The sequence below is a fragment of the Mauremys reevesii genome, linkage group 4 (assembly GCF_016161935.1).
Source record: "Mauremys reevesii isolate NIE-2019 linkage group 4, ASM1616193v1, whole genome shotgun sequence".
Classification (NCBI taxonomy): Eukaryota; Metazoa; Chordata; order Testudines; family Geoemydidae; genus Mauremys; species Mauremys reevesii.
This window is the reverse complement of record NC_052626.1, coordinates 80,249,774-80,273,255: the sequence shown is the minus strand read 5'-3', so window position 1 is coordinate 80,273,255 and position 23,482 is coordinate 80,249,774. Positions and strand designations below refer to the sequence as shown.

The 23,482-nt window shown below is 43.1% G+C and overlaps 1 protein-coding gene across 3 annotated transcripts in view; it reads right to left on the bottom strand.

The window, feature by feature from the left end:
• PAMR1 (peptidase domain containing associated with muscle regeneration 1) overlaps positions 1-23,482 on the bottom strand; it is a 66,041-nt gene that overhangs the window by 20,160 nt on the left and 22,399 nt on the right. For all 3 annotated transcript variants that reach the window (XM_039537180.1, XM_039537181.1, XM_039537182.1), the window contains exons 4-6: positions 21,781-21,895; positions 16,758-16,975; positions 11,457-11,564 (exon numbers count right to left, since the gene is read on the bottom strand). In XM_039537180.1, the coding sequence (XP_039393114.1) occupies positions 11,457-11,564; positions 16,758-16,975; positions 21,781-21,895 (441 nt within the window). The remainder of the gene's footprint in view (positions 1-11,456; positions 11,565-16,757; positions 16,976-21,780; positions 21,896-23,482) is intronic.

Here is a 23,482-nt window from a genome sequence, read left to right as displayed (position 1 = left end):
CGGCTGGAGAAATAATTCCTTGAGATGACCAGTAGGGGGTGCCGCAGGGGTGAGTCCTGCACCTTTACACTCACCCACATTGTCTCTCTAATATTCTAGGACGCTACATGGATACAACACTGCATACAACAATGAACGATTTTGTCATATGCACACAAACCTATGCAAAAAATGTTTCCATCAATAGTTATCTAAATTTACAAATAGGCAAAGTAAGAAAAACGACCTTGAGAAATGATTAGCAGTTGATTTAAGGCTATTTACTTTGCATATTTTGACATAGATTGTTGATAATTTGTTTCATTGGTTATAAAGCTTTAACTTTTTGAATCTCTAGTTCTACTGTCAATAAATAATTATTGTAGCCTCCCCCACCATAAGATTCCCTAAACGTGAAAATTTAATTTGATAAAAATAAAAAAAATTAAAAATAGACATCAATATTATTCAGCAAAATTATAAAAAAGAAAGAAATTGAATTCTGCCAAGCGTAGATATAAATACTGCAGCAGACCTCCTGTCATTCTGTACAGAAGCTGCGGGGAAGGGCGGTTCTATTCTTAGAAAAATATTCCTGTTAACTGTGGCACTTTTTTTAATAAGCTGTATGACCGAATCTCCAAGAACTGGGGAACTCTACTACTGAACTATTATTGCCACATGAATACCAGCCAAAATCCTCTAGCTATATAGTGCCTGTCACCATAGTACAGTAGATTCCAGTTACTAGTAACCCCTCAGTTGCCAGCAAGATGTTGCTGTTATCTGGAAGTTGCTAATAAAAGGAAGGCAGGTTTGTGAGGCTCCAGACAGGGAAGGAAGTGCTGGGATATGCCTTCCCTGGCTGCAGTCTTGCAAACCAGCCTCTGGGCAAGGCAGCAGTGGGGAGAGGTGCTGCAGCCCGGGCGCTAGGGCTTTCTATGGGGAGCAGAGGTGCTGGGGGCCTGTGGGGCTGCACTGTACCTCTCCCTGTGCTCTACAGGCGTTTGGACTCATTACATCTCACTGCTTCCTTCCCGGATTGCAGCCCCGCAAACCTGCCTGCAGCTGGGGCACTTCTTCCAAAAAATGTTTTAATAAGTGGCAGCTGTTGCCAATATTGAACTCCCACTAACATTAAAGTCAATGGGACAGGATTGATTCCCAGCTAAATGCTGCTATTAGCCAGAAGTTGTCAATATCCAGGTTGCTATCAAGCATAATCTACTGTATCTACATTCATGGTGAGAGAGGTTGGTGATTACTGAATTCTAACCTCAGCTCCAGCACAGTCACTTTCAGAGGCCTCGGCCAATTAATTCGGGGTATGTCTACACTGAAGCTGGAAATGTGCTTCCCAAAGTAAGTAGACAGACATGTGCTAGCTCTGCTTAAGCTAGCATAAGAAAAATAACAGTGTAGCTGGGGGCTAAACAGATGATGGCTTGGGCTAGCCACCTTAGTACATACCCAGGGGGTCCTTTAGCTAGCATGTGTCTGTCCACCCACACTGGGAAGCATTCTCCCAGGTGCAGAGTAGACATACCCTAAGTGGCAAATCCTGTCCTCCACTCCAAGGTTGAGCACAGGGAAACTCCCCAGAAGACTCCTTTCCTACAAGACCACAAAGAACCTCTGCAGATGATCATGTGGTCACCAGATTTTTGTAGCTTCCACTTTTGATTGTGTTGGAGAAATACCAACCAATAACGGTTATGGATCAACTGTCTCTACCCTCATTTCCCTTCTATCTCAGGCCCAGCACCTCGTGCAGACAAAGACCCAACAGAGATAGACTGTTCAGAATCTGTTGGGTGCACACCCTCTGGCAACCTCCCAGTGTCCAACTCCACCCTGTGTGATCAGTACTCTCATTATCTGCAGAAGTGGGGGGGAGAGGCAAAGGGAACTAGATTGGCTCCTTAACCCTTTCAGTCTCAGTTTACCCATCTGTAACATGTCTTTGAAGCTAAAAAGCTCTGTATAAACATTAAGAATTATCATTCCTCATATGAAGCCCAAAGGAAATCATAACAGCTGATCATCAATCCACAGGTACTCTACCCAGTGGATTTCCAGTCATGCTCTCTGTGCCTCTTCACAAATAATTTTCTTTTCTGCAACAGTTCCACCAGCTAGGAATAATTAGACAAATCTATGATGTAATCCCTACTGAAACCAAAATCTTCTCATTCCCTTCCAGCCAATTGGAGCACACCCCTGATGTTTTCCATCTCCCTGCTTCTGTGAATGAGAGAGTATCCATGTGAAAATATGCTTGGGTCACCCACTGTGATTTATTCATCAGGAGGCAATTTGGAAGCTGCTGCTTACAATTAGCCACTTGATCTTTATCAGCATTGTTCTTAGTCCTTAGAAAACTGTGTCTCTGGTTACAACCTTTCCGGTATTTGGATGGCCTATTTAATTATACAATTGGACCTATTTGTTCATAGGATGCTGAGCTAACTGAAATCCTAATGATCCCCACCATTCACCTTCTCTATGCACATTGAAAATTAATACATAGAACAAATTCTAAAATATGTCCCTTCGTAAATGTTACATTCTCATGCCACAGAGAATACAACCTCCATGCAGCTGAAAAGGAAAACCACAGTAGTATAAAAGATTATATTCTCATCACTACATCCAATTATGAAATTGGCCCAAAGCCTTTCCACTTGTCAGATCTCAAATTAAGAAGGGACAAGCCTGGTCAGCAGGATGGCTGACCTGCAAGGAAAAACCAGGTGCTTCAAGAAAATATTTGTAAATGTGTCTTAAATGTATAAAAAAATAATGATCAAATAGAAAAACACCATCTTAATGATCTAGACTAGGGTGACCAAATGTCCCGATTTTATAGGGACTGTCCTGACTTTTGGGTCTTTTTCTTATACAGGCTCCTATTACCCCCCCAACCCCGTCCCAATTTTTCACACTTGCTGTCTCGCCACCCTAATCTAGACCTGCATTAGTTTGGGCTACAGAAAGGCCAGTTCATTCCTTGAATGCATAAGAGAAATAAGAGGCTTATGATGTTCTGTGCTATTTGCCTGTTTAAGAAAATGAGATCAAAACTACCAAGTGATGGTATGAGGGTATTGGGAGGAAGAGAACTGAATGAAATAAAATGCAGAGACAACACCCTGCTGGAGAGTGCTAAGCAGCTAAGCAAGGTACTTTGATTGGCTGAAAAAAACAGTTGCTGAGCATGTGAACAAAACAAAGAGGAGCATGGGGGCAGCCTGAAAGAGAACAAGAAGTGAGTGTGATTTCCCTGCTGCCTTGTCGCTTATGTCATCATCCACACCTCTGCAAAGTTGGTATACAATGCTACCATTCTGATTTGGTAGTGTTTTATATCCACTTAGCCCAGTGGTAAGTGGTTCCATAAGGTGCAAGGCAGTGAAGAATTGGGTCCACAGTGTGTAGCAGAGAGGAGCACATAGGGCAGTCAGCTTCATAGATGGTTGAATCCCAGAGTAGCAAAATCTCTGAGAAGAACCGTTGAAGAAAGGCAGAGTGAAACATTTCATACTTGGGCATACCAGGAAAGTGTTCAATGTGATTCTCAGACGACCACAAACTTCAGTTTGTGCATTTGTACCCGAAGAGCTATGAATTGTATTAATTAGCAGCCACATTGGCAGTCTCCAGAGAAAGCAAGGAGTAAATGGTGGTAGAGTCCCAAATTCTTGGCTACATTCTGGCTCCTTTGCACTCTTCCTGTGGCATAAAGGAGCCGAAAGCAACCAGGACACCTCAGCTAGGTATTCCCCTGATCATAGATCTATTGTAATGACTTTATGCCAGCATTCCTCACAGCCACTAGCATAGGGACATGATAGTGGTACGCCCAGGTGTGTTGGCGATGGGAGTGGGTGTGGCTAGAGTGTTCTGTGCTTCAACTATTCTGGCTGAAGGTCTCTGTGAAAAGTTGCCATAAATTAGCTTTATAACGGGGACTGTGTTAGCCCAGACTTCAGAAAGTGCAAAGATGGTGAAAACTACCTTTACCCACCCCCTTCTGTGCCTTCTATAAAATGCAGGATAGAATCTGGGCCAGAGATTGAACTGCTTTCACAGAAAGGCCTTGTCTTCACTAGGAAAAAAGTGAATGCTTTTAGCTAACACATGGTAACTAGCACAAGGTAAAATTCTAGTGAAGACGAGAAAGTTGGGTTAGCAGGTTGAAGTAAACCCCAGGCTCCCTGTACTGTTCTACCACAAGTTACCTTAAAATAGGTTTAAAATCTTTTCCTAATGACACAAAAACTAGGAGAACTGAGACCTCTAATTGTCCCCAGTGGTAGCAGTGCTGGAGTCTATGCAATAGACAGGGCTCAGGCATTTTTACCTCCATATCATTTAATCCTGCTGGGTGTCAAATGGGCATTGAAAAACAACCGGTGACAGGACCAGGAGAAACAATTTTAAAAATGGTGCTGCTTCCTTCAGGCTTGCTCGAAACATCACCTGTTTCCCAGTAACAATACTTAGCCCATTACAGTTTCAGAGCACTGCAACCAGATAAGCTGACGACTCCTCCCGACACTGCCACCAGGCAGCCAAAGGTTATCAACTTCTTCTCACAGATGGAAAAACCATTGCATGACTTGTCCCAGGCCATACAGTGAGTCAGTGGCAGAGCTGGGACTCAGACTGTAATTCTGTCCTCTGGCCCATGCTGTTTCTCCAACCCCAAGACCAAATGTCTCTCCTTACATCCATTACTATCAAGGAAAACAGGGTTTGCATGATAGTAATTCCAGGTGCATGTTTTCTGTAGTCTAAGCAACGCTATGCCTACCTCTTAAACATATCTATCTCAACAGTAGCCTAGTGAAGTAAGCAGTGTCCTTTATGGTAGATACATGAGCATGGGGGGGGGACAAAATCAGAAAGACTAAGGCACACAAAATGAGTTATACCTAGCAAGGGGCATAAAAGCCAATAAGAGGTTCGATAAGTACAATAGAAGCAAGAGAAAGATGATGGACAGGGGCCTTGTTCCATCATAACTGGCCTTCTCCCAAAATATTAAAAAATACTAGCCACATCACTATTACCATATTACCATAGAATTGCATTGAGACCCCATCCTCTGAAGAGATGGACAGAACCGTAAGACCTGCTTGTGTAGTCGCATTGGGTATGTCTTCACTGCAATTAAGAGTAAATAACCCAATCTGAGTTACTCTTCTCAAGTTACCCTAGCTCAAGTGGGAGACCCCACAGTGTGCAATAACATCTGAGCTGCTGTGTCCGCATTGTCACTGCACTCCTGTGTGGCACTAAGACTTTTTGGTGCACATCCCATGGTTCTTGTGATGCAGTAAACTAAGATGCTCTATGAATTGTTCCCTCCCTCCCCCCGCCATCTCAGTGAATTGTGGACGGACTTGTCTGTCTTTTCTGGGCACATAGGAAGGAATTGGAGGACTACTGGCCCTCCAGTGGCCCTCCAGTAGACCCAACTCTGTGGGTGCTCCAGGGCTGGAGCACCCACTGGAGGGAAATGGTGGGTGCTGAGCACCCACTGGCAGTCCCCCTATCAGCACCTCTCCCTCCCCCCAGTGCCTCCTGCCCACCAGCAGGCCCTGCCAATCAGTGCTTCCTCCCCCCCGTGCTTCCTCCTGTTTCTTTCATGGTGTGCAGGAGGCTGGCGGGGAGGAGCGAGGATGTGGCGTGCTCAGAGGAGGGGGCAGAATTGGGCAGAAAGAGGCAGGGTGGGGTGGAGTGGGGGTGGGAAGGGGTGGAGTGGGAGTGGGACCTGGGGCAAAGCCAAAGTTGGTGCCTGTGCCCACATACAGAGAGGTCATATTAAAAACACATGAGTTTTGCTAATTCAGGTTTTAGCCTATACCTCCAGACAGGCCAGCCAAACTAACTTAAAAGCACTGTCACATTCAAGTGAAGTGTTTGTGGGTGTGGCTGGGACTCGAGTTAAGACAATGAAGACAAGCCCATTAGCACTCACTTTATTACACCTCCAAGTCTATCTATGTGGGAGGGAGCAGGGCTTGTATTCTTGCTAGTCCTCATCCCAAACAGGTTAGCAAGGACAGAGGATGGGCAGTGGGTGGAGTCTTGGTTTCACCTCCCCAACACACCAGCTAGCAGAGTTGAGCTGATGCAAGGGAAGAAGCAAGCTGCACCCACATTAAAAAGCTGCAGTAAATTATTTCCTACTTGGAGAAATGGGTGCGGGGAGCAGGGAAGTAATTGTGACTGAAGAGTCACATTCTTTTTCAGTAAAAGGGTCAAAGAGTTCTGTGGCACCTTAGAGACTAACAAACGTATTGGAGCATGAGCTTTCATGTGTGAATACCCACTTCGTCCAGGGCTCCTCCTTCTGGCGTGGCACTGCTGCGTACTGCCCCTGGCTGTCTCGGAGCTGAGCCAAAGGGCTGATAGTGGCTTCCCATGAATCAGAGGCATTTTATTACCATTGAGCTACCAAAGTACAACTATGAGGCATGTACTTGGCCTTATGATGCACATACAGTACGATAATGCACCTGCTAATTGAAAAAACAGCAGTGGCTCCCTTTGGAGGTACTGAGTTACAATGATGATTTGCGTTGATCACATAAGGAGTCCAGTTTGCAAATGTGAACACCTATATTCTATCAGTAAAAAGCCCTCAATCCTGGCCTTATCTGGAGATTTGTCCCTTGAAACACGGGATTAAAAAGCTGACTTGTATAACCTCCGTGCAAAACCCAGCACAGACAGCTGGGCTCCACTTCTCTGACAGCAGGTGGCTGGGGGAGGAAGGATAAAGTTTCCTCCCCTTTTTATACACAACAAGTCAGTTAAGAATGAGGGAATCTCAATGATTTTCTTTACTGACCCTCTCCAAATCCTCACGCCAGGCCTGTGCGTATTAATTTGTATGATGACAGTGGATGGGGATCAATTATAGTTGCAGTGGGGAGGGGCCTGAAACAATTTTTCATAGGCCCACTCAAAACTGTTAAGGCAGGGTTTCTCAAACAGGGGTCGCCGCTTGTGTAGGGAAAGCCCCTGGTGGGCCGGGCTGGTGTGTTTATCTGCCCGGTCCGCAGGTCCGGCCGATTGCGGCTCCCACTGGCTGCGGATCCAATGGGAGCTGCTGGAAGCAGGGGCAGGTAAACGCACCAGCCCAGCCCGCCAGGGGCTTTCCCTACACAAGCCGTGTCCCCTGTCTGAGAAACCCTGTGCTAAGGAAAGCTCTGGTAGTAGTGAGGGAACAGCATGTTACAGCTGAGTCTGTTGGCTATGCCCTTCTCATTAGCATGTAGAACAAATCTCTTGCTCCTGGCAAACGGGACTGAGAAACAGAAGAAAAATGGAAATCGGATCTGAGCAATGAATTCCCCATTTGCTCAAGAACTCAAGTTTGCTTGGTTTTGCTTTAAACAAAGATAACAGGATATTTCAGAGCAGAAAGAGGTCAGAGTCCCTTGCTTGTGGGGCCAGCAGGCTCTGGGAGGGCTACTGAGTCAGAACGCTCAGTCCCAGGATGGAAGGAGTGGGGGAGGGAGCACCTCACTCGTTGCTCTCAAGTAGCGCTGCCATCATCTTTCTACAGTTTGTCCTCGGAGGACAAACTCAACTTTGTGATGTTAGGAAAGACTCCACCAATTCTGTCTGCAATTGCAGAACAAGCCATCACTTTGTAAAACATCAACAACATGATGACTCCGAGTGGCAGTTCCGTGCATGAAGCGACAGGATCAGACCTCTACCCAGTTTACCGTTGCTCCAATTTATATCTCTAAAGGATTTATTACTATTCTGTCCCTGGCTATGGCAGGAAACATCCCAGCATTAACAAGAAAAATGAACAAGATGATCAGATCTTTGCTGTCTCTAATGTCTATGACTGCATGATTACAGAGAGAGAGAGAGATACACACACACACACACAAAAAGCTTGATTCTGATCTCACCTATACTAGCATAAATCACAGCTAACTCTGTTGAGGTCAATGGAGTTGCAATTAACTCAGTGTGAGGACAGAATGATGCAAAAAGCATTGTTAATGTAATGTTAGGTTTCTCTATTTACTTGATTATCATAACTTTCTTAAAGGTATCAAGTATCAGAGGGGTAGCCGTGTTAGTCTGGTTCTGTAAAAGCAGCAAAGAATCCTGTGGCACCTTATAGACTAACAGATGTTTTGCAGCATGAGCTTTCGTGGGTGAATACCCGCTTCTTCGGATGCAAGACTTTCGTATTCACCCACGAAAGCTCATGCTGCAAAACGTCTGTTAGTCTATAAGGTGCCACAGGATTCTTTGCTTCTTAAAGGTAAGCAGTCTCTGGGAGTGGTGTTTATTGTATTTATGGGGGGGAAGTAATGAAGCCCTCACTTAAACTCCTCCGCTGATTGACATTTTGTTATTTAAGGTCACGTGATATATATCATTTAATAGGGTCATCACAGAGGAATCAGAATTGTCTCAATTAGTAGTTTCTCATGCATTTTGTATGCAGTGTTGTAGTAGTCATGTTGGCCCCAGGATATTAGATAGACCTGAAGAAGAGCTCTGTGTCAGCTCAAAAGCTTATCTGTCTCACTAATAGAAGCTGGTCCAATAAAAGATAATACCTCACCCACCTTTTGTCCATTTAAACATGCTTGACTGAATCATTACCAGATGTTTTAACATGTCCTCAACTCAGTTCCCTCAGCTGACGCCTTTAAACCACCATATTAACACCTCTAATTGTAAATGATAAGACAATTTCCTGGCTGCCACTGTATGAGATAGAAGAGAGCACGAGCTGTGGCCTTTAATCACTTTATTAATACCAGAATAATTAGGCTGAATATTGTCCCAGTGAAGCAGCTTGAACACGGTGGCCATTTCATCACAGTGACAGAATTCAGTTTAGAGGAAAAAAATGGTTCAATGAAGTTTGTACCATTAAAGCAGCTCTCCTTATTGTCTGGAATGACCCTATATATTAGCTCATTTAAAACTAGACTTGACAGGGAATAATTCTGCATTGGCATGGTCAGAGTCTAGATGATCCAGTACCATACATCTTTTTCAATTCTAACTTCTGCTGAGTCTGTCTCAGTCCCCACAGCCAGGGCTGCCCAGAGGATTCAGGGGGGCTGGGGCAAAGCAATTTTGGGGGCCCCTTCCATTAAAAAAAGTTGCAATACTATAGAATACTATATTCTCGTGGGGGCCCCTGTGGGGCCTGGGGCCTGGGGTAAATTGCCCCATTTGCCCCCTCTGCCCCTCCCCCCCCGGCAGCCTCACTGTGCCTCACTGAGATGCTCCCTCCATCTCTATTCCTTGAGAGAATGCAGTCTAGTTTCTCTAACTGTTCCCTATGAAAATCTTTGCAATGCTCTGACTGCCTTCTGTTGCAAATTTTGTTACATCAATTTAATATTCAAAGGCACTAATCTTCCTCTCACTTATACCCATTTTACACTGAGATAAATCCATTGACTTCAGTGGGATTACTGCCCATTAACTCCAATAAAATTGGAAGGAGACTCAGACCCAAGGTTTCCACAACTGCTTATTCAATGCTGCAAAGGTGACCTCACTTTAAATGTTCTATGTAAAACTAAAGCTGGCCTACACTTCCCCCTCAGCTCCATATCTGCAAGATCTGGTTGGTGAAAAGCTACATTGCATAATTCGGTCTCCATGTTATTCTTGGAACTACAACTATGTTAGGAAACTACTTGACTCCATTTTTACAGTATTACTGCCATGGATATTTTTCCAGTTTGTCCCTTTGCTCTGAAAAGTATAATTAAACTTGATTTTCTGCTTTTTCCCCCCATTACTTTCTTGGCAAATGTTTAGGATACATTTTGGCAACAATAAAGGAAAGATCTTTAAAAATGTTCCTCGGAAGCCAGTTTGAACAGAGACTTTATCACAATGCTTTCCCACTCAGATGTTTGGAATTCATGCATGGGGAAAAATATCAAGCCTTCTGTATTTGACAGAAAAGGTGTGAGGTTTGTGCTGTAAAAATGTTCCTCCACAGAAGCCAAAGGACCACATGCTGCATCGGACATCATAAAATCCCCAGTATTTCATCCAATGGCACTGTTCCTTCTTAAATCAAATTAAAGGATTCATGTCAAGTTAAAAATCATTTTATAAAAGTGTTTTAAATTACTTCTTCCCTGAACTCTATTACTAAGCACCACTTGGATTTCTAAAACCAAAATGGATGTTTGTATCTCTGTTTTTGCCACCATTTATTCTGTTTGCTCTGTGTATTGCCCTGTGAAACTAGACAAGTTAATACCATGTTTATGTTTAGTCAGTTTCACTTTCTTGCCTCTGACTCTGGTGTTTGATGAGATGAAGCTAGTCATATGAATGAAATAGTTATGGAACTGTAAAAATCTTACTGTCCTTCACCTCCACTTACAGCCAGGGACATAAGGGGCTAACGCCATTGCAACGATGCAACTCCACTCAGGTTGCTACACCAGGGGGTGAACTTGGCCCTGAGGAATTTTGTGAAATCTTCATCATGAGCAAAGATGTGAAATCATGTAAGGACAGGTTTATAATGGTTTACACAGACATAAAATGAAAATCTTGATGGGCAAACACAGCATGATTCTATGATTCATAGTGGGCTTTCATTTGGAGTAGTTTTCAGCACTACCATTGTAAGCTGTTTCAATCATAAGCCAGATACCCCCAGAGTTCAATCATGAGTCAAATACTTGGAATTCCACCTGGCCTAATTACTTGAGATATTGCTGATACAGTTGACACAGCCGTTATCTTAGCATATATTTCACAGTTCTTATTCCTCCTCAGCCTTAAGTTCTTCATTAGGCAGAATAATTTACTCAGGCATCAAGGATAAAAATGGCAAGAACAGATATTTGACTTGATCTCACCTAAATCCAGTTATTTTACCACGTGCTTGGCATGGTAGAAACAAAAGTTCCCCCGTATGAATAAAGAGCTAGAACTGGGACCATCCACCTGTACAGGATCAGAAGCTACCATTTGTTTGATCGGCCCTGCACCTAATCCCTGTGTCAGTGAAGATTGTTGCCTGTAAGGGCAGGTAGAATATCTCTGCCCAAAAGGTTGCCATTTGCTAAAGCAATAGCATAAAACCTGGGGCACTACTGAAATGGTTGGTGGTAGAAGAAAGGAACCCTGCCCATAGGATGGAAAATGGCTGCTTGGATACACGTCTCTCATAGTAAGCATGCTCCTTTATAAGTCTCCCTGTGTACTATTTTTTCCAAATACTCTCTTTATATGATGCACATAAAATCCTTGCAGTCTTCAATGGCAATCCTAATAGAAAGCAAGTGTTATGCCTTTAATGGAGCTATGGGGAGCTCACTATATCCTCCATTACTATAATCAACCTACACATCAATAAATATATCGACAGTTACCAATTGGCTGAGTTCATGACAGCATTTGATCGCACACAAACACACACACACAATGCCTATACTCACAGCTTTCACAGTGATTCCCGGTATAGCCTGCCAGACAAGCACATCTGTAGGCACCAACTTTATCAAGAATACATGTTCCATCATGATAACATGGAGATGAAGAACAAGCTGCAAAAGAAGAGGCAAGAATATTCAGTCTTTCATAAGGTTCTTATCTAACCAGCTAGCTACGGTTTTCTATATAACTCATCACAGTAGTTTCTAAAGGCCTCCCAGGTAAATTAGATATCTAGGGTTAAGTATTCAGTAGATTCAAGGAGCCCTCCAATCTTCTTACTTCCCTGCTAGAAGGAAGATCTCGGAATGTACAACCTTTTATTGGTGGTTGTTTTTCCTTTTTCTTCGTCCGTCGTGGCCCCCCATCTTTCTATCACTGCTTTCGAGTTACAGTGGGTTTACCTGAGGGGTCACATTACCTCTGTCTCTTACATACCTCATCCTGGGCTTTGTGAGCAGTATTGCCCTAAAGGAGCATAGCTGTCTCCTTGGGTCATGGATGCAAATGCAATGGTTGATGTTCCTGTGTCCTCTTAACCCCTATTATGAGCTTTTAAATCAGGATGATGATGACCTTGAACTGGCAAAGGAAGCAGGTTGGGAACTAGCTGATTGGGATGCATCCTGGCACAATTATCCAGGTGCAATTAGAGAAGTGGCACAAATAGATCAGAAATTTTAAGCATAAATGGGTGTCTACGTGCATAGCTAATTATTTGCACATGTACCAGGCTTACTAACAAGGGCAAAAGCCACTGTGCTGCACACACATTTGGGCACCAGGCCTGCTCTCCCTTTTTAAAGATGCACCCTTAAAGCTACAAATAAATACATTTTAAAACAAATTGCTTAAAGTCAGTTCCTCCTCCACTTATCTTCAGAGATCTGAGTTTAGGCCCTCAGGGTTCTGTATTTCCTCTATTATAGCAGAGGAAAATCACTAGCTCCTAATGGGATGTAACACAAGCACCACTTCAGGCAGTAATGAAGGTCCCAACTTTTTCAGAAGAAAATCAACCTGAACTCAGGTCTTATCAGGTAGAAACTAGGGCCCAAATCATAAAATGTAGATCCAGATTCAAATAGGAACATCTCCAAAGTCTGTGAAGTTCTGAATCTGATGTTCTGGTTCAGATCCATCATACCAAGTTAGGCCAGAGCTGTAAAGTTCACATCTAGATCCAGATTGAAGAGTTCACCCCAATTTGCCATAAAAATACTCTTGGGGACTTTTAGGGGACTTTCTAAAGGTTCCTCATAACTTTATTTGTTGAACCTCTAGTCCATCATTGCTACAAAAGTATAAAAAGAGTAAATTCTAATTCACTTAGAGATCACAGTTGTCTATCAACAATATACCAATTACCACTTTAACATAAGGGAGGAATGAACTCTACCACTAAACATCGCTGATGGAGCAAAGCAGGGTCGGTAGTGCCCTAGCTGCCCCCATAGACCACAATCTTAACCAGAACAATCAGTTTCAGAGATGGCACTAATATATTCAAACTCTCAATGTGATGAAACCCAGAATGGCCCATGTCAAATCAGCAGATTCTTTTGCAAAGTTTTTTTATTGAAACAGGCTTTTCAAGTCTCTTTGACCCAGCTGGTGAAAGAGAAACAGAACTCCACTCATAACATCAAAACCAGATTTCTGACAAGATTTCATGTGGAGATGTAAAGCTATTTGTATTTAGGTTGGGCAGGGAAAGCCACTGCTAAAACCTTGCACAATCTCTTTAAAGACTTGGATATGAGGATGGGGGTGGGGGGTTATCCAAAGTGTGACTGAGGAGGATAACAAATTCCTGAAAAGCTTACAAACGATAATTTTGTTCTTTCCTGCTGTTCGAAAATGCATTTTTTAAAAAGAGAGAGAGAGAAGAGGCTGAAGAGCCAGGGAAGCACTGATATTTTACAACCAACAGGCCATATCTTCCTGTCAGTTGAAGTCAATGCAATGGGACCAATGGTACGTTTATTTATTGCTTCTGTCTTGATAGCACAAGCCATTATTTGTCTGCCAATTTATTCTGTGGAGCCACTTGTGTCAAATGAATGAGCATGGATGTGGGTTATTATGATGGAGGTGTGACACACAAAAGAGCTGATAAAAATGAGACTTTATTGCCTGGCTTCAGTCATATGGCATGGAACAAGGTTACAAAAGTTCCCTCCCCATGTCATGTGGCAGGGATCAGTATCCACTGACCCTACTGGCTACCGGTGACTGTCGTGATTCTCATTAAGCCAGACCCAGCATTATTTCTAATCTGTCATAGTTCACTATGCCCTTTAAAAATCTAAAACACAGAATCCGCCAGAACACCCACACAGTGACTTAGACATCCAATTTTTGCTCACAATTGTCCACTTTTGTGTTCTGGTTTCACCTGAGGAATTGTAACTCCTTCCTGGCTGCATATGAAAACCATTAAGACAGCATCTATTAGGCCTGCAGTAAAAACAGACCTATGGACCAAATTTGAATCTCATTGGACTCAATGGGAGTTTTTCTCTGGTGGACTAGGATTTGGCCCTATCTCTCCAGTGTGATGGGTATCATGTAACTATCTATAACTAGTTAGGAGAGATGGTTGGAAAACATTTTTTTCACAATAGTTTTTGCAAGGAAAAAAAAAAGTCTTCTGCTTTCCAGCTACATTTTGTTTCAATAGAATTTATAGAACAAACTCACATAACTAGGATATTCCCAGAACCTTTCTATTTCCATGGATACACATTCTATCAAGCCCACCCAGCTTGTCTCTATTATAAATATGAAGGGAAGTTAGCTCTTCTCCCTACTTATGGGATTTCGTATTGACATTTATAATGTTTCCTGAGTAATAGTTGCCAGCAAATCAGCTGGGAATCCCTCATCTTCCACAAGGGGATTATTAAAGAAGGACAACCACACACAGGAGCAGGGGGAATTATCCCGCTCACTTTATTTCAATCTTCCTCCCTCCTCCTGTCTTTCACATCTAAGGTCAGCTTAGTCACTTCTGGCCACTGTCGCCAAAGACTGGATTACCCTTTATCCCTGACAGTGTCTGTTGCTGCACTCGGATGGTTAACACCTGCTTCCAGTATAGGCCATTCAGCCGATTAAGCTGTTTCTTTTATTAACTAGCTGTCCACTGGTCTTTCCTCTAGGGACATACTTTTTGTAGATTATTTTGCATTTCCCTAAGTTTCTCTGACCATTTGGTCTTACTTCCCCATGTTTGATCAGTGTCATCGTTTCATGAAGAACACGATTTCTGAGACAACTTCTGCAAAATGTATCCCACATAGGGTCCCCAGAATAAAGGTGACCCAAGTACAAAGAGAGCCCCACAAAGGTGGACACATGTAAATGAAAAAACTCTGCTCTCGCTGCATGAGCCACTTTTCCTATCTTCTTCACTCCAGTGCTAAGCTACGACGGATACCATAGCATCCCTTTGGGCTATTGCTCAGCCTTGGAGTGTGTTTACCTGATCCTGTTCTCAACAATCATGCAAGTGATTGACCTAGTGAGCCCTGTTCAGCCTATTACATGGATGTCAGCTACCCCCTGGGGTTTTGCATTGAGAAGGATTTCAGAAGACTGAATGCTGAAGCTTGCTGTATGCTGCCAGAGCTTTCATTCCCTCAGCTCCCCCCTGTACATTGTATTCTCCATAAACAGTACTGCTGGCCAGGTTAACATTTCACATAAAGAGACACAGTGAGAGTTTCAAAAGCTTTTCACTTCAGCTACTCATCAGGCCAGGACAGATTCATAATAAGGTGCACAATGAGGCCTCCGGACAAACTCTCACCCCTTTGCATCATGCTCTGCATGGATTACCCTGCTTGCACCATCCAGTCTCAAATAAATACCATTAATAATGGGGTGGAAATAAAGTGCAGAACAGTGCTAGAATACTAAGTGGTACATGCTGAGCAGAGAAAATGGAATCAATTCATCCTACTCCATATCAAAAATGTTAGGCCTAGGAGCGTAGGCAGCCGTATGCAACATACCCCACACCAGGTTTCATTTGGTGGAGGCAATGTTTGCTTTCCATCAGCCCTTTCATTAGCACAGTGCTAGCTCTCATTGTCTAACTGTTCCTGCTGTGATTGTGATTGTATTTATAGGGACCAGCAAGTAGACAAGTGGGTTCAGTAAATGCAGACGTGGGGCAGCCATTTCTCCTCTGTGTGTGCACGTTTCAGATTGTTAACTGCACCTTGGGTTATTAGTAACAGCTGAACCCCAATAGGTTTGGAGCTCAGGTGTGCTTTAGCTGCAAAGATTACATGAACTAACTGAACTTCTTGAACTAGATTTACAGCTCATGTGATCCCATTGAATCTGGGACACTGATGTGTGTCTGGGGTCCCATATGTCTTACTTCAGGGAGGGATTGGGAAATCCTAATGTTAGCTGTTATAGATCCTGTAGGATTTTCCTATGGCAAACCAGCACACACTGGTTGGCCTCCTCTGCTAAGAACTCTATGGACAGGTTTTACAGACTTGCCCCATACAAGGAAGACACAAGGCATGTAGCCCACTTCAGATCAGAAGGCAAAACAGGAGCTATCAGCCTTCCCTTTGCAGGCAGGCAGAAGGGACAGGGTGTAATGCAGAGGGGAAGGTGCTATCCTTGTGTAAATAAGATCAGACTCAAGCTTAATACGTTTAATAAATAGATTGGAATTTTGGAACTCAACTTCTTTCATTAAAAATATTTAGCACATCGCATTCTTCATTGAAGGAGAGAGAAAAATGTTTTTGTTTGTTTTTTATATGGGAAGAGCCTTCTGCATCTTCCCTGTACAAACAATTTTTTTTTAAAAAAGCCCTACTGATCTGAAATGTGAAGCAGCAGAAATAATTAAAGCATTTTCGCATGGGCAAAACACCAGAAATGCAACAGGTTTCTACCATTTTAAACTGCTTACTCTGCTTCAACGTACTACTTCAAGCAACTCCCTGACTGCGATGAGTTGTGCACAAAAATTCCATCTCATCACTCATTCCCAGTTCTTTGGTGCAAAAAGAAACATCACAAACCCATGAAACTTCAGCCCTAAACTGTTGCAATCAGTTGAGTCTTTGCACAAATAATGGGACTGGGGTCTACTTTAGAAGAGCTTCATTTTAGCAAGCCATATGGTGACTGTACCTTCACTGTACCTACCTGTATAAACTGCTGTTGGCAACACAGCATGAAAGTTTTTAATGAAGCAGAACAGCGAGAAAGATTAGTGAGACTGAATTAATGAGAATAAAAGGCCATGTGTTTTTTTTTTATTCCTTTACCTGTAATTTCTTCAAAGATAGCATGAAACCCATCGAAGTTCTTGGATCCATCGGACTGGAAGAGAACATGGAGTGAGGTCCCACTGCTTCGGATTGGAGGTGGCCTGTCATTGCCACAGAAACGCTTAATTATCCTGCTATCTATATTGTCCCCATCCCGGATCTCCACATAATCATACTGGCACATGTAGTCAAACTCCAGGCTCAGCATGGCAAACCTGAGGCAGAAGGACATCAAAATCAGACTGCCACTCTCACCTGGCTGGACTGTATTTCAAATTCAGTTCAGAAGCTACTGCCCCCCTACAGCATCCATCTAAAGGAGAGGATAACAGCTGGATACACTGGAGGGGGCAGAGAGCTAAACTCCATTTTGGACTTTATTAGTATTACTTAAATTGTTGTGTTCTGCATTTAGAAACTATGATAGGTCCCTTAGAAATAAGATAGAAAGAGATAGAATGGGAACAAAAAGAAAACACAATTTATTTCAGATCAGAAGACAAAACAGGAATTGATTGTCAATAGCCAGTACTTACACCCTTTGTGTAAGGGGGAAGGGACAGGGTTAATGCAGAAGGGAGAGGGTAATATCTGGAGGCTTTTACAGTAAATGCTATCTATCCTTTTGCATCAGCCATGGAGCAAGGCTCTCACTAGTTAACAGTATAACATGCTGCTGCTAGCAGAGCACAAAGCCAAAATATTCAAACGGAATGAATGAAAAACAGACAGAGAGCTAATAAAAAAGAGCCTTTAGAGAATAAGCAATTGCCTGAGGTGCTGTGCTCTACATCACTGTGCAGGGTAAGGATTCCAAGCTCTGTGCCTGAGAGAACACCCCACACCACTAACCGCTCAGTAGAATATTTTAAAAATGTAGCTTTTAATCTTCCCAATCTCCCTGAAAACTCTCAACTCTGTAGACCACGTTTCTTTAAGGGATATAATGGATCAGACCGAGTCTATCATGCTACCTCTTCAAAGGTGGGCTGAATGGTCTGGCAATCTAACATTTTCTAACGGAAGAGAAGGGAAAAATGCACAATCATTTTGGATGCTCAGCATACTCCTCCAGTCTACAGTTGATTTCCCGACTGTCCTCTTCTGGGGACTCGGTGGCTTCAGAGCGTAAGGAAGCCTGTGTTATGTGAAATGGCTGATGCCCTTCTATCCCCTCCCATCAGACTAACATTAATACACACTCACTTGTCTTCACTCAGTCAGTACTTATTTTTGTGTTTGGAGTAACAGCTGAACCTCAGCTGGTGTAAATCTGCATAGCTCCATTGAATGAGCAGTTGAATGGAGCTGTACCAAGTTATATCAGAGGAAGATATGGCCCAGAGTTTTCATAAGGGTCTGTTGGAAGGTGGATGAGAAAAAAATGGCATCTGCTTTCAATAAACGTCAGGCATTAATTCATCTCAGTTTCACTTAAACTTCATGAGCAAGTTGGTGAGTCCAAATTCCAGTTCTGTCTGACTGACACTCTGTTACTTACCCATGAGATATCAAGTTACCAGCATGACATCCTCAGAACAAACTCTCTTTGGCTGATCAAGCCCCGGGATCTGCTCTTACAGAAGCAATAGATTTGTACAAATGCACAAGGCCTTTTGGCTAAGGTGCAGGGATGGGAGCTGACAGACCTGGCACAGGATTTTCAGAAATCCTCAACATTGTCCTAACTCTGCTCTCAGTGGAGTCAACTGAACACTTTTGAAATCTTGGGGTCTATTGTTGACTAAAGCACAGTTATGGGCAAGTTATTTAACCTTAATTTCCTCACCTGTAAAACTGGGACTATTTTCCTAACTGTCCTGGATATGATAATACCAAATTCCCTGATGTTAATGAAATGCTTGGAGATCCTCAGACTGAAAAGGAGCGCAAAGTACTGTTATGAAGTGATGTTATTAGTGAGTGCATTGAGAATACACCTCTGCGGGGGGGGGGGGGGGGAAGCTTCTCTCAAAAGGAAAAGAACAATTCCTAGATACAGCTCTGTCACAGCATAAAAGAAAATGTGAGTTGTGTGTTACCTAGAGTGCTGTATCTCATCTCCTGATGTGACATGGGCTGAGGGAGCATGATAAATCTCAAATTAAAGAAAAATGAGGCTAGAAAATGCACACACAAAGCAAACTACTACAGCAACCATTTATCAAAGCAGGACTGGTCAGCCAAATCCCCTAGGACAGGATAGCACATCTCAAGTCAGAAGATGATTTATTTTCAGTCCTGTAAGATTCAGAGAGTGAGTGAGTATGTATTAAACCCACTGCAACAGGGAGATCTGCCCTTTTAAAGCCCTGGCAGGGGGGCGGGGAGAAGAGCGAGATAGGGAGCAGCTGACCCTAGGCCAGAGAGCAGCCCCGCAGACAGGTGCTGGGAATCAGCTGACACAGCTGATCAGCACTCCTGACTAGCCCACACTCTCAGCTGGAATATAAAGGAGAGCTTAACAATGCGGGGGAGGGGAGGGATATTTGTTGGTAAATAGGACCAGCTGGCAGATCTGAGTCCAAACCGCTAACCAGATTGTTGTCAGTGTTGGGGTTTTTTTTGTATACCTTTCTTGCTTTGTTTGGGAAGATAACAAACAGAGGCCTGAAGAAAGGTACAGAAGTCTGGCCTAGCTGGCTGGCTACTGCTGGTGACCTGTTTCCTTTCTGCTTCACACAGATAGGATCACCAGCATTGCCCTGTGGCAATCACACAGGGTTTGCTGGGGCTACATGGAGACCAGGAATCATGGAGTGCTATTGTCAGGAATCATGGTGACTCCGCGAACCGTTTGCTAACAATTACTATTCTGAGCGGAGAGTAACAATGGCAGAGGGACTCTGCTTGTTTATGTGGAAGTGGAGTAAGTCTAAAGAGCCAGGCACAGGCAGCAGGACCAGGATGGAAAGATTTGGCGGAGTTTAAACTACTGTCTTCCCTAAACCCAACAGTGGGAGCTCTCTCATCAGACTCTGCTTCTGGACTCTTTCACCCTAACACTGGGACCCTGTGTCAAGGGAGGTAGAGGGTTAGTATTGAGTTTGCTGAACTGTGTGGGGAATGGCCACAATGGAAAAATGAGCAAATCAGCTAGAAGGAAGCTCTCAAAGGGTAATGCCACCTGTCCATTCAAATCAGATACCTTGCGCCCTATGGCAGCAGTAGTGATAACAATTTCACAGTGCTTGAATGGTAACACAAATTTCCAGGCACAGAACCATCACTCCTCCCCCTGGAAAGGGAGGGGACAGAGTGGTCTAGAGCTGCAGATTTAATTCCTAGCAGGCTTCCCATGCAGCATAACCTACAATGCTCTTGCGGATGACACCTTAAAAACAAATACCCTGTCTACTCTGCCTGGCAATTAAAGATCCCATTGCACTATTGGCAAGTGTAGAGGTTTGCCCTAATATCCTTCTCCTTTCTTACTTGTACACTGCTGATCTGTGCCAGTTGGCTGCCATCCTCCCACCCCAGAGATAGCTGCATTCACTGGTGCTGTAAAACATAGGACCCAGTCCTGCCCCCACTGATATGATCGAAAGCAGGGTCAAGCCCACCTTTTGTGAAGCACTTTGGCATCCTTAGGAATGAAAGAGTCTCGTGCATAAATGTAAAGCAATATCATTTATAATCTTGTTGCTTTTTGCACAGAGTGAACTACAGCCCAATCCAACAATGCACTTGTAAAAGCAAAGGAAATGTGTCTCAGTCCCATTAAGAGTAACACAGAGCAGCATCAGTGGTCTGAACACCAAACTCCCTGTACCATGTTATAGGCACTGCTATATCTAGCCACCCCTGAAGGTACCTACAGAATCTTGCACTTGCTCTGAGGAGGTTTCACCCTTGTTAGTGTTTGTAATTATTGTTGCTAATAACTACACAGTGGTGAGCATGATAAAGGGACTGGTGTTAATGTCAAAGGAATCCCCACATTTATTTTCTCCTTGAGTGATTTTCCTTCCTCTGATTTAATATTAAAGCTATCTTTAAATCTGTGGTTAGAAATGTGTTTGTGCACCTAACATTGCTTCTTTGCCTGGTCTCAAAGCTGGGGAAAGATTGATGTGAAGCCTTTAACTCATGTTCTTATTGTAGTTGCTGGTGGGGGCTGAATCTGATCCCCTGCCAAGCTTCCTGCTGTATGTGTGAGCTCTTTGCCAAACGCATTCAAAAACAAAATTAATTGCACCAAATGAAGACTCTCAGGCACTGGAAAAGAAACCCTGATGAAGGGCTGAGGAGACTGAGCCATTGGGGAAGATTGAAAGGGCTAGATACGTAGATTGACTGAACAACTAACTATACAAATATAGGAAGCTTGTAGGCATCAGGGATGGAAAGGAATTATTTAGGGTAGTTCAAGAGGACGTCACTTGATGTAATTATATGAAATTTAGAAAGGGAAAATTTAGGCTGAGTATCAGGAAATACTTCCTGACCGTGAGATCTATTAAAGTCTACAAGAAGTGGTGGGCGCCCCCTCATGTGAGGCATTTTCCATCTCCGTCTGAGGGAGTTTCCCTCTCTAATGTCTGTGATTCTATGGGGGGGAAGGTACATTAATTAAAATTAATTAATTGTTTTCACACAAATTTAGAGTAACCTGAGCCAGTTTCTCCCTGCCCCAAAACACTCCAGAGTTTTGTCTTCACTGAATCCATTCTACACTAGTCTGGTGCTTCCCTGTTGGACCATTGGATGCTCGGACCATAATGGCACCTAGGGATATATAATGCCCTGGATGTCTCTAGAAACATCCGTTGGTATCAGCTGACATTCCAAGCAGGACTGAAGGCAGAACATGGCTAGGAGTGCAGCATTCCCAGATCTCCCGCTGGGCCAGGTGCTAAATATGGAGTAGCTTCCTAAGATGGGGGCAGCACTTTCTTTGCCATAGAGCCACCAGAGTCTGACCCACCTGGAGATCAAAATCTGATTCCCATCTGTTACACATGCCACCTTGCTTCATACAGAAGACAGAATTTGCTGAAATTCACCTCCCACTTACCTTAATTCGATGATAAACCCCGGTTTAACATGAATGGTCCATTCACAGTGTGCATTCAGTGGGTAGCTCTCCAGCAAAATCTGACCCTTGGAAGCCCGAAGAACCTGCCCACATCCTGAAGAGGAAAAGTAAAAACAGCAAGTCCATTAGAGACTATCAGTCAGCACCTCAGGGAGAAGGGGCCAGAACAGACACGTTTGACATACTAACATCTGAGGCAAAACTTCCTGAATGACTAAAATGCCCTACTATATTATTAGTATTATTATACTACTATATTATTTCAACATTATCTAGAAATTCAACACCCTTCCTTTAAGCTTATATAGTATCACCTCTCCACATCCGCACCAGATTAATCATAGCTAAAGTCTGGACTCACCAATATTTGGTCTCCCCAAGTCCTACCCTAAAATGTGGGGCTCCCCTAATCCAGTGGTTTCCCCAGGAATTGAAATTTGGGGGGGGTGTTCAAATTTACAGGGGGGGTGTCAGGACCAATGAGATATATAAAAAAGATATGAATAAAGTAAATGTTTTGTTAGGATTATGCAAATTTAACATAAGAATAATGCAAGTTACACCATAACACATAACAGATCTAGATTTCTAAAAAAATATACATTTTTTTAAAAAGTATTTAATTTAAATTGACTTTTGAAAAGTAAGCCATCATGGGGTAAGAGGAAAGTCCTCTCGTGGATCAGTAACTGCTTAAAAGATGGGAAATAAAGGGTAGGAATAAATTATCAGTTTTCAGAATGGAGAGAGATAAATAGTGGTATCCCTGAGGGGTCGGTACTGGGACCAGTGCTGTTCAACATATTCATAAACGATCTGGAAAAATGGGTAAAAGTACAGAGATGGGCACCTAAAATGATGAGGGGTATGAAACAGGAGGAGCGATTATAGTGACTGGGAATTTTCAGCTTAGAAAAGAGATGACTAATGGGGATATGATCGAGGTCTACAAAATCTTGACTGGTGCGAAGAAAGTGAATAAGGAAATTTTATTTAATCCTTCAAATAACACAAGAACTAGCAGTCACCCAATGAAATTAATAGGCAGCAGATTTTAAAAAAACAAAAGGAAGTATTTCTTCACGAAATATAAAGTCAACGCAGGGAACTCTTTTCCAGGGGATGCTGTGAAGACTAAAACTATAACAGGATTTTAAAAAGAACTAGATAAATTCCTGGAGAACAGGTCCATCTGTGGCTATTAGCCAGGATGAGGAGGGATGCAACACTATGCTCTGTGTCCCTATTCTGTTTGCCAGAAGCTGGGAATGGGCAACAGGGGATGGATCACTTGATGATTCCCTGTTCTGTTCATTCCCTCGGAAGCACCTGACCTTGACCACTGTTGTAAGACAGGGCACTGGGCTATATGGACCATGGGTCTGACCCAGTATGACCATTCTTATGTAAAAATTAATTATAATAAAAATGTTTAGTAAAGAAACTCCCCAACATAATGACCTCCCAAGATAGCAACAATGTGAGATAACAACCTTGGCAAATACTGCATTTTAAAAATCTTGGCCTACTGGGAAACATTTATATAAGTTTCCATTCCCAGTCACAAATCTAGCATTCTGGAGCAAAGTGACTAAAATATAGTCCAACAAACAAATGTTTATTTAACATGCCCCTGACTTTTCCCTCCACCGCACTCCACTCACCAGTGTTGTCCTTGGTC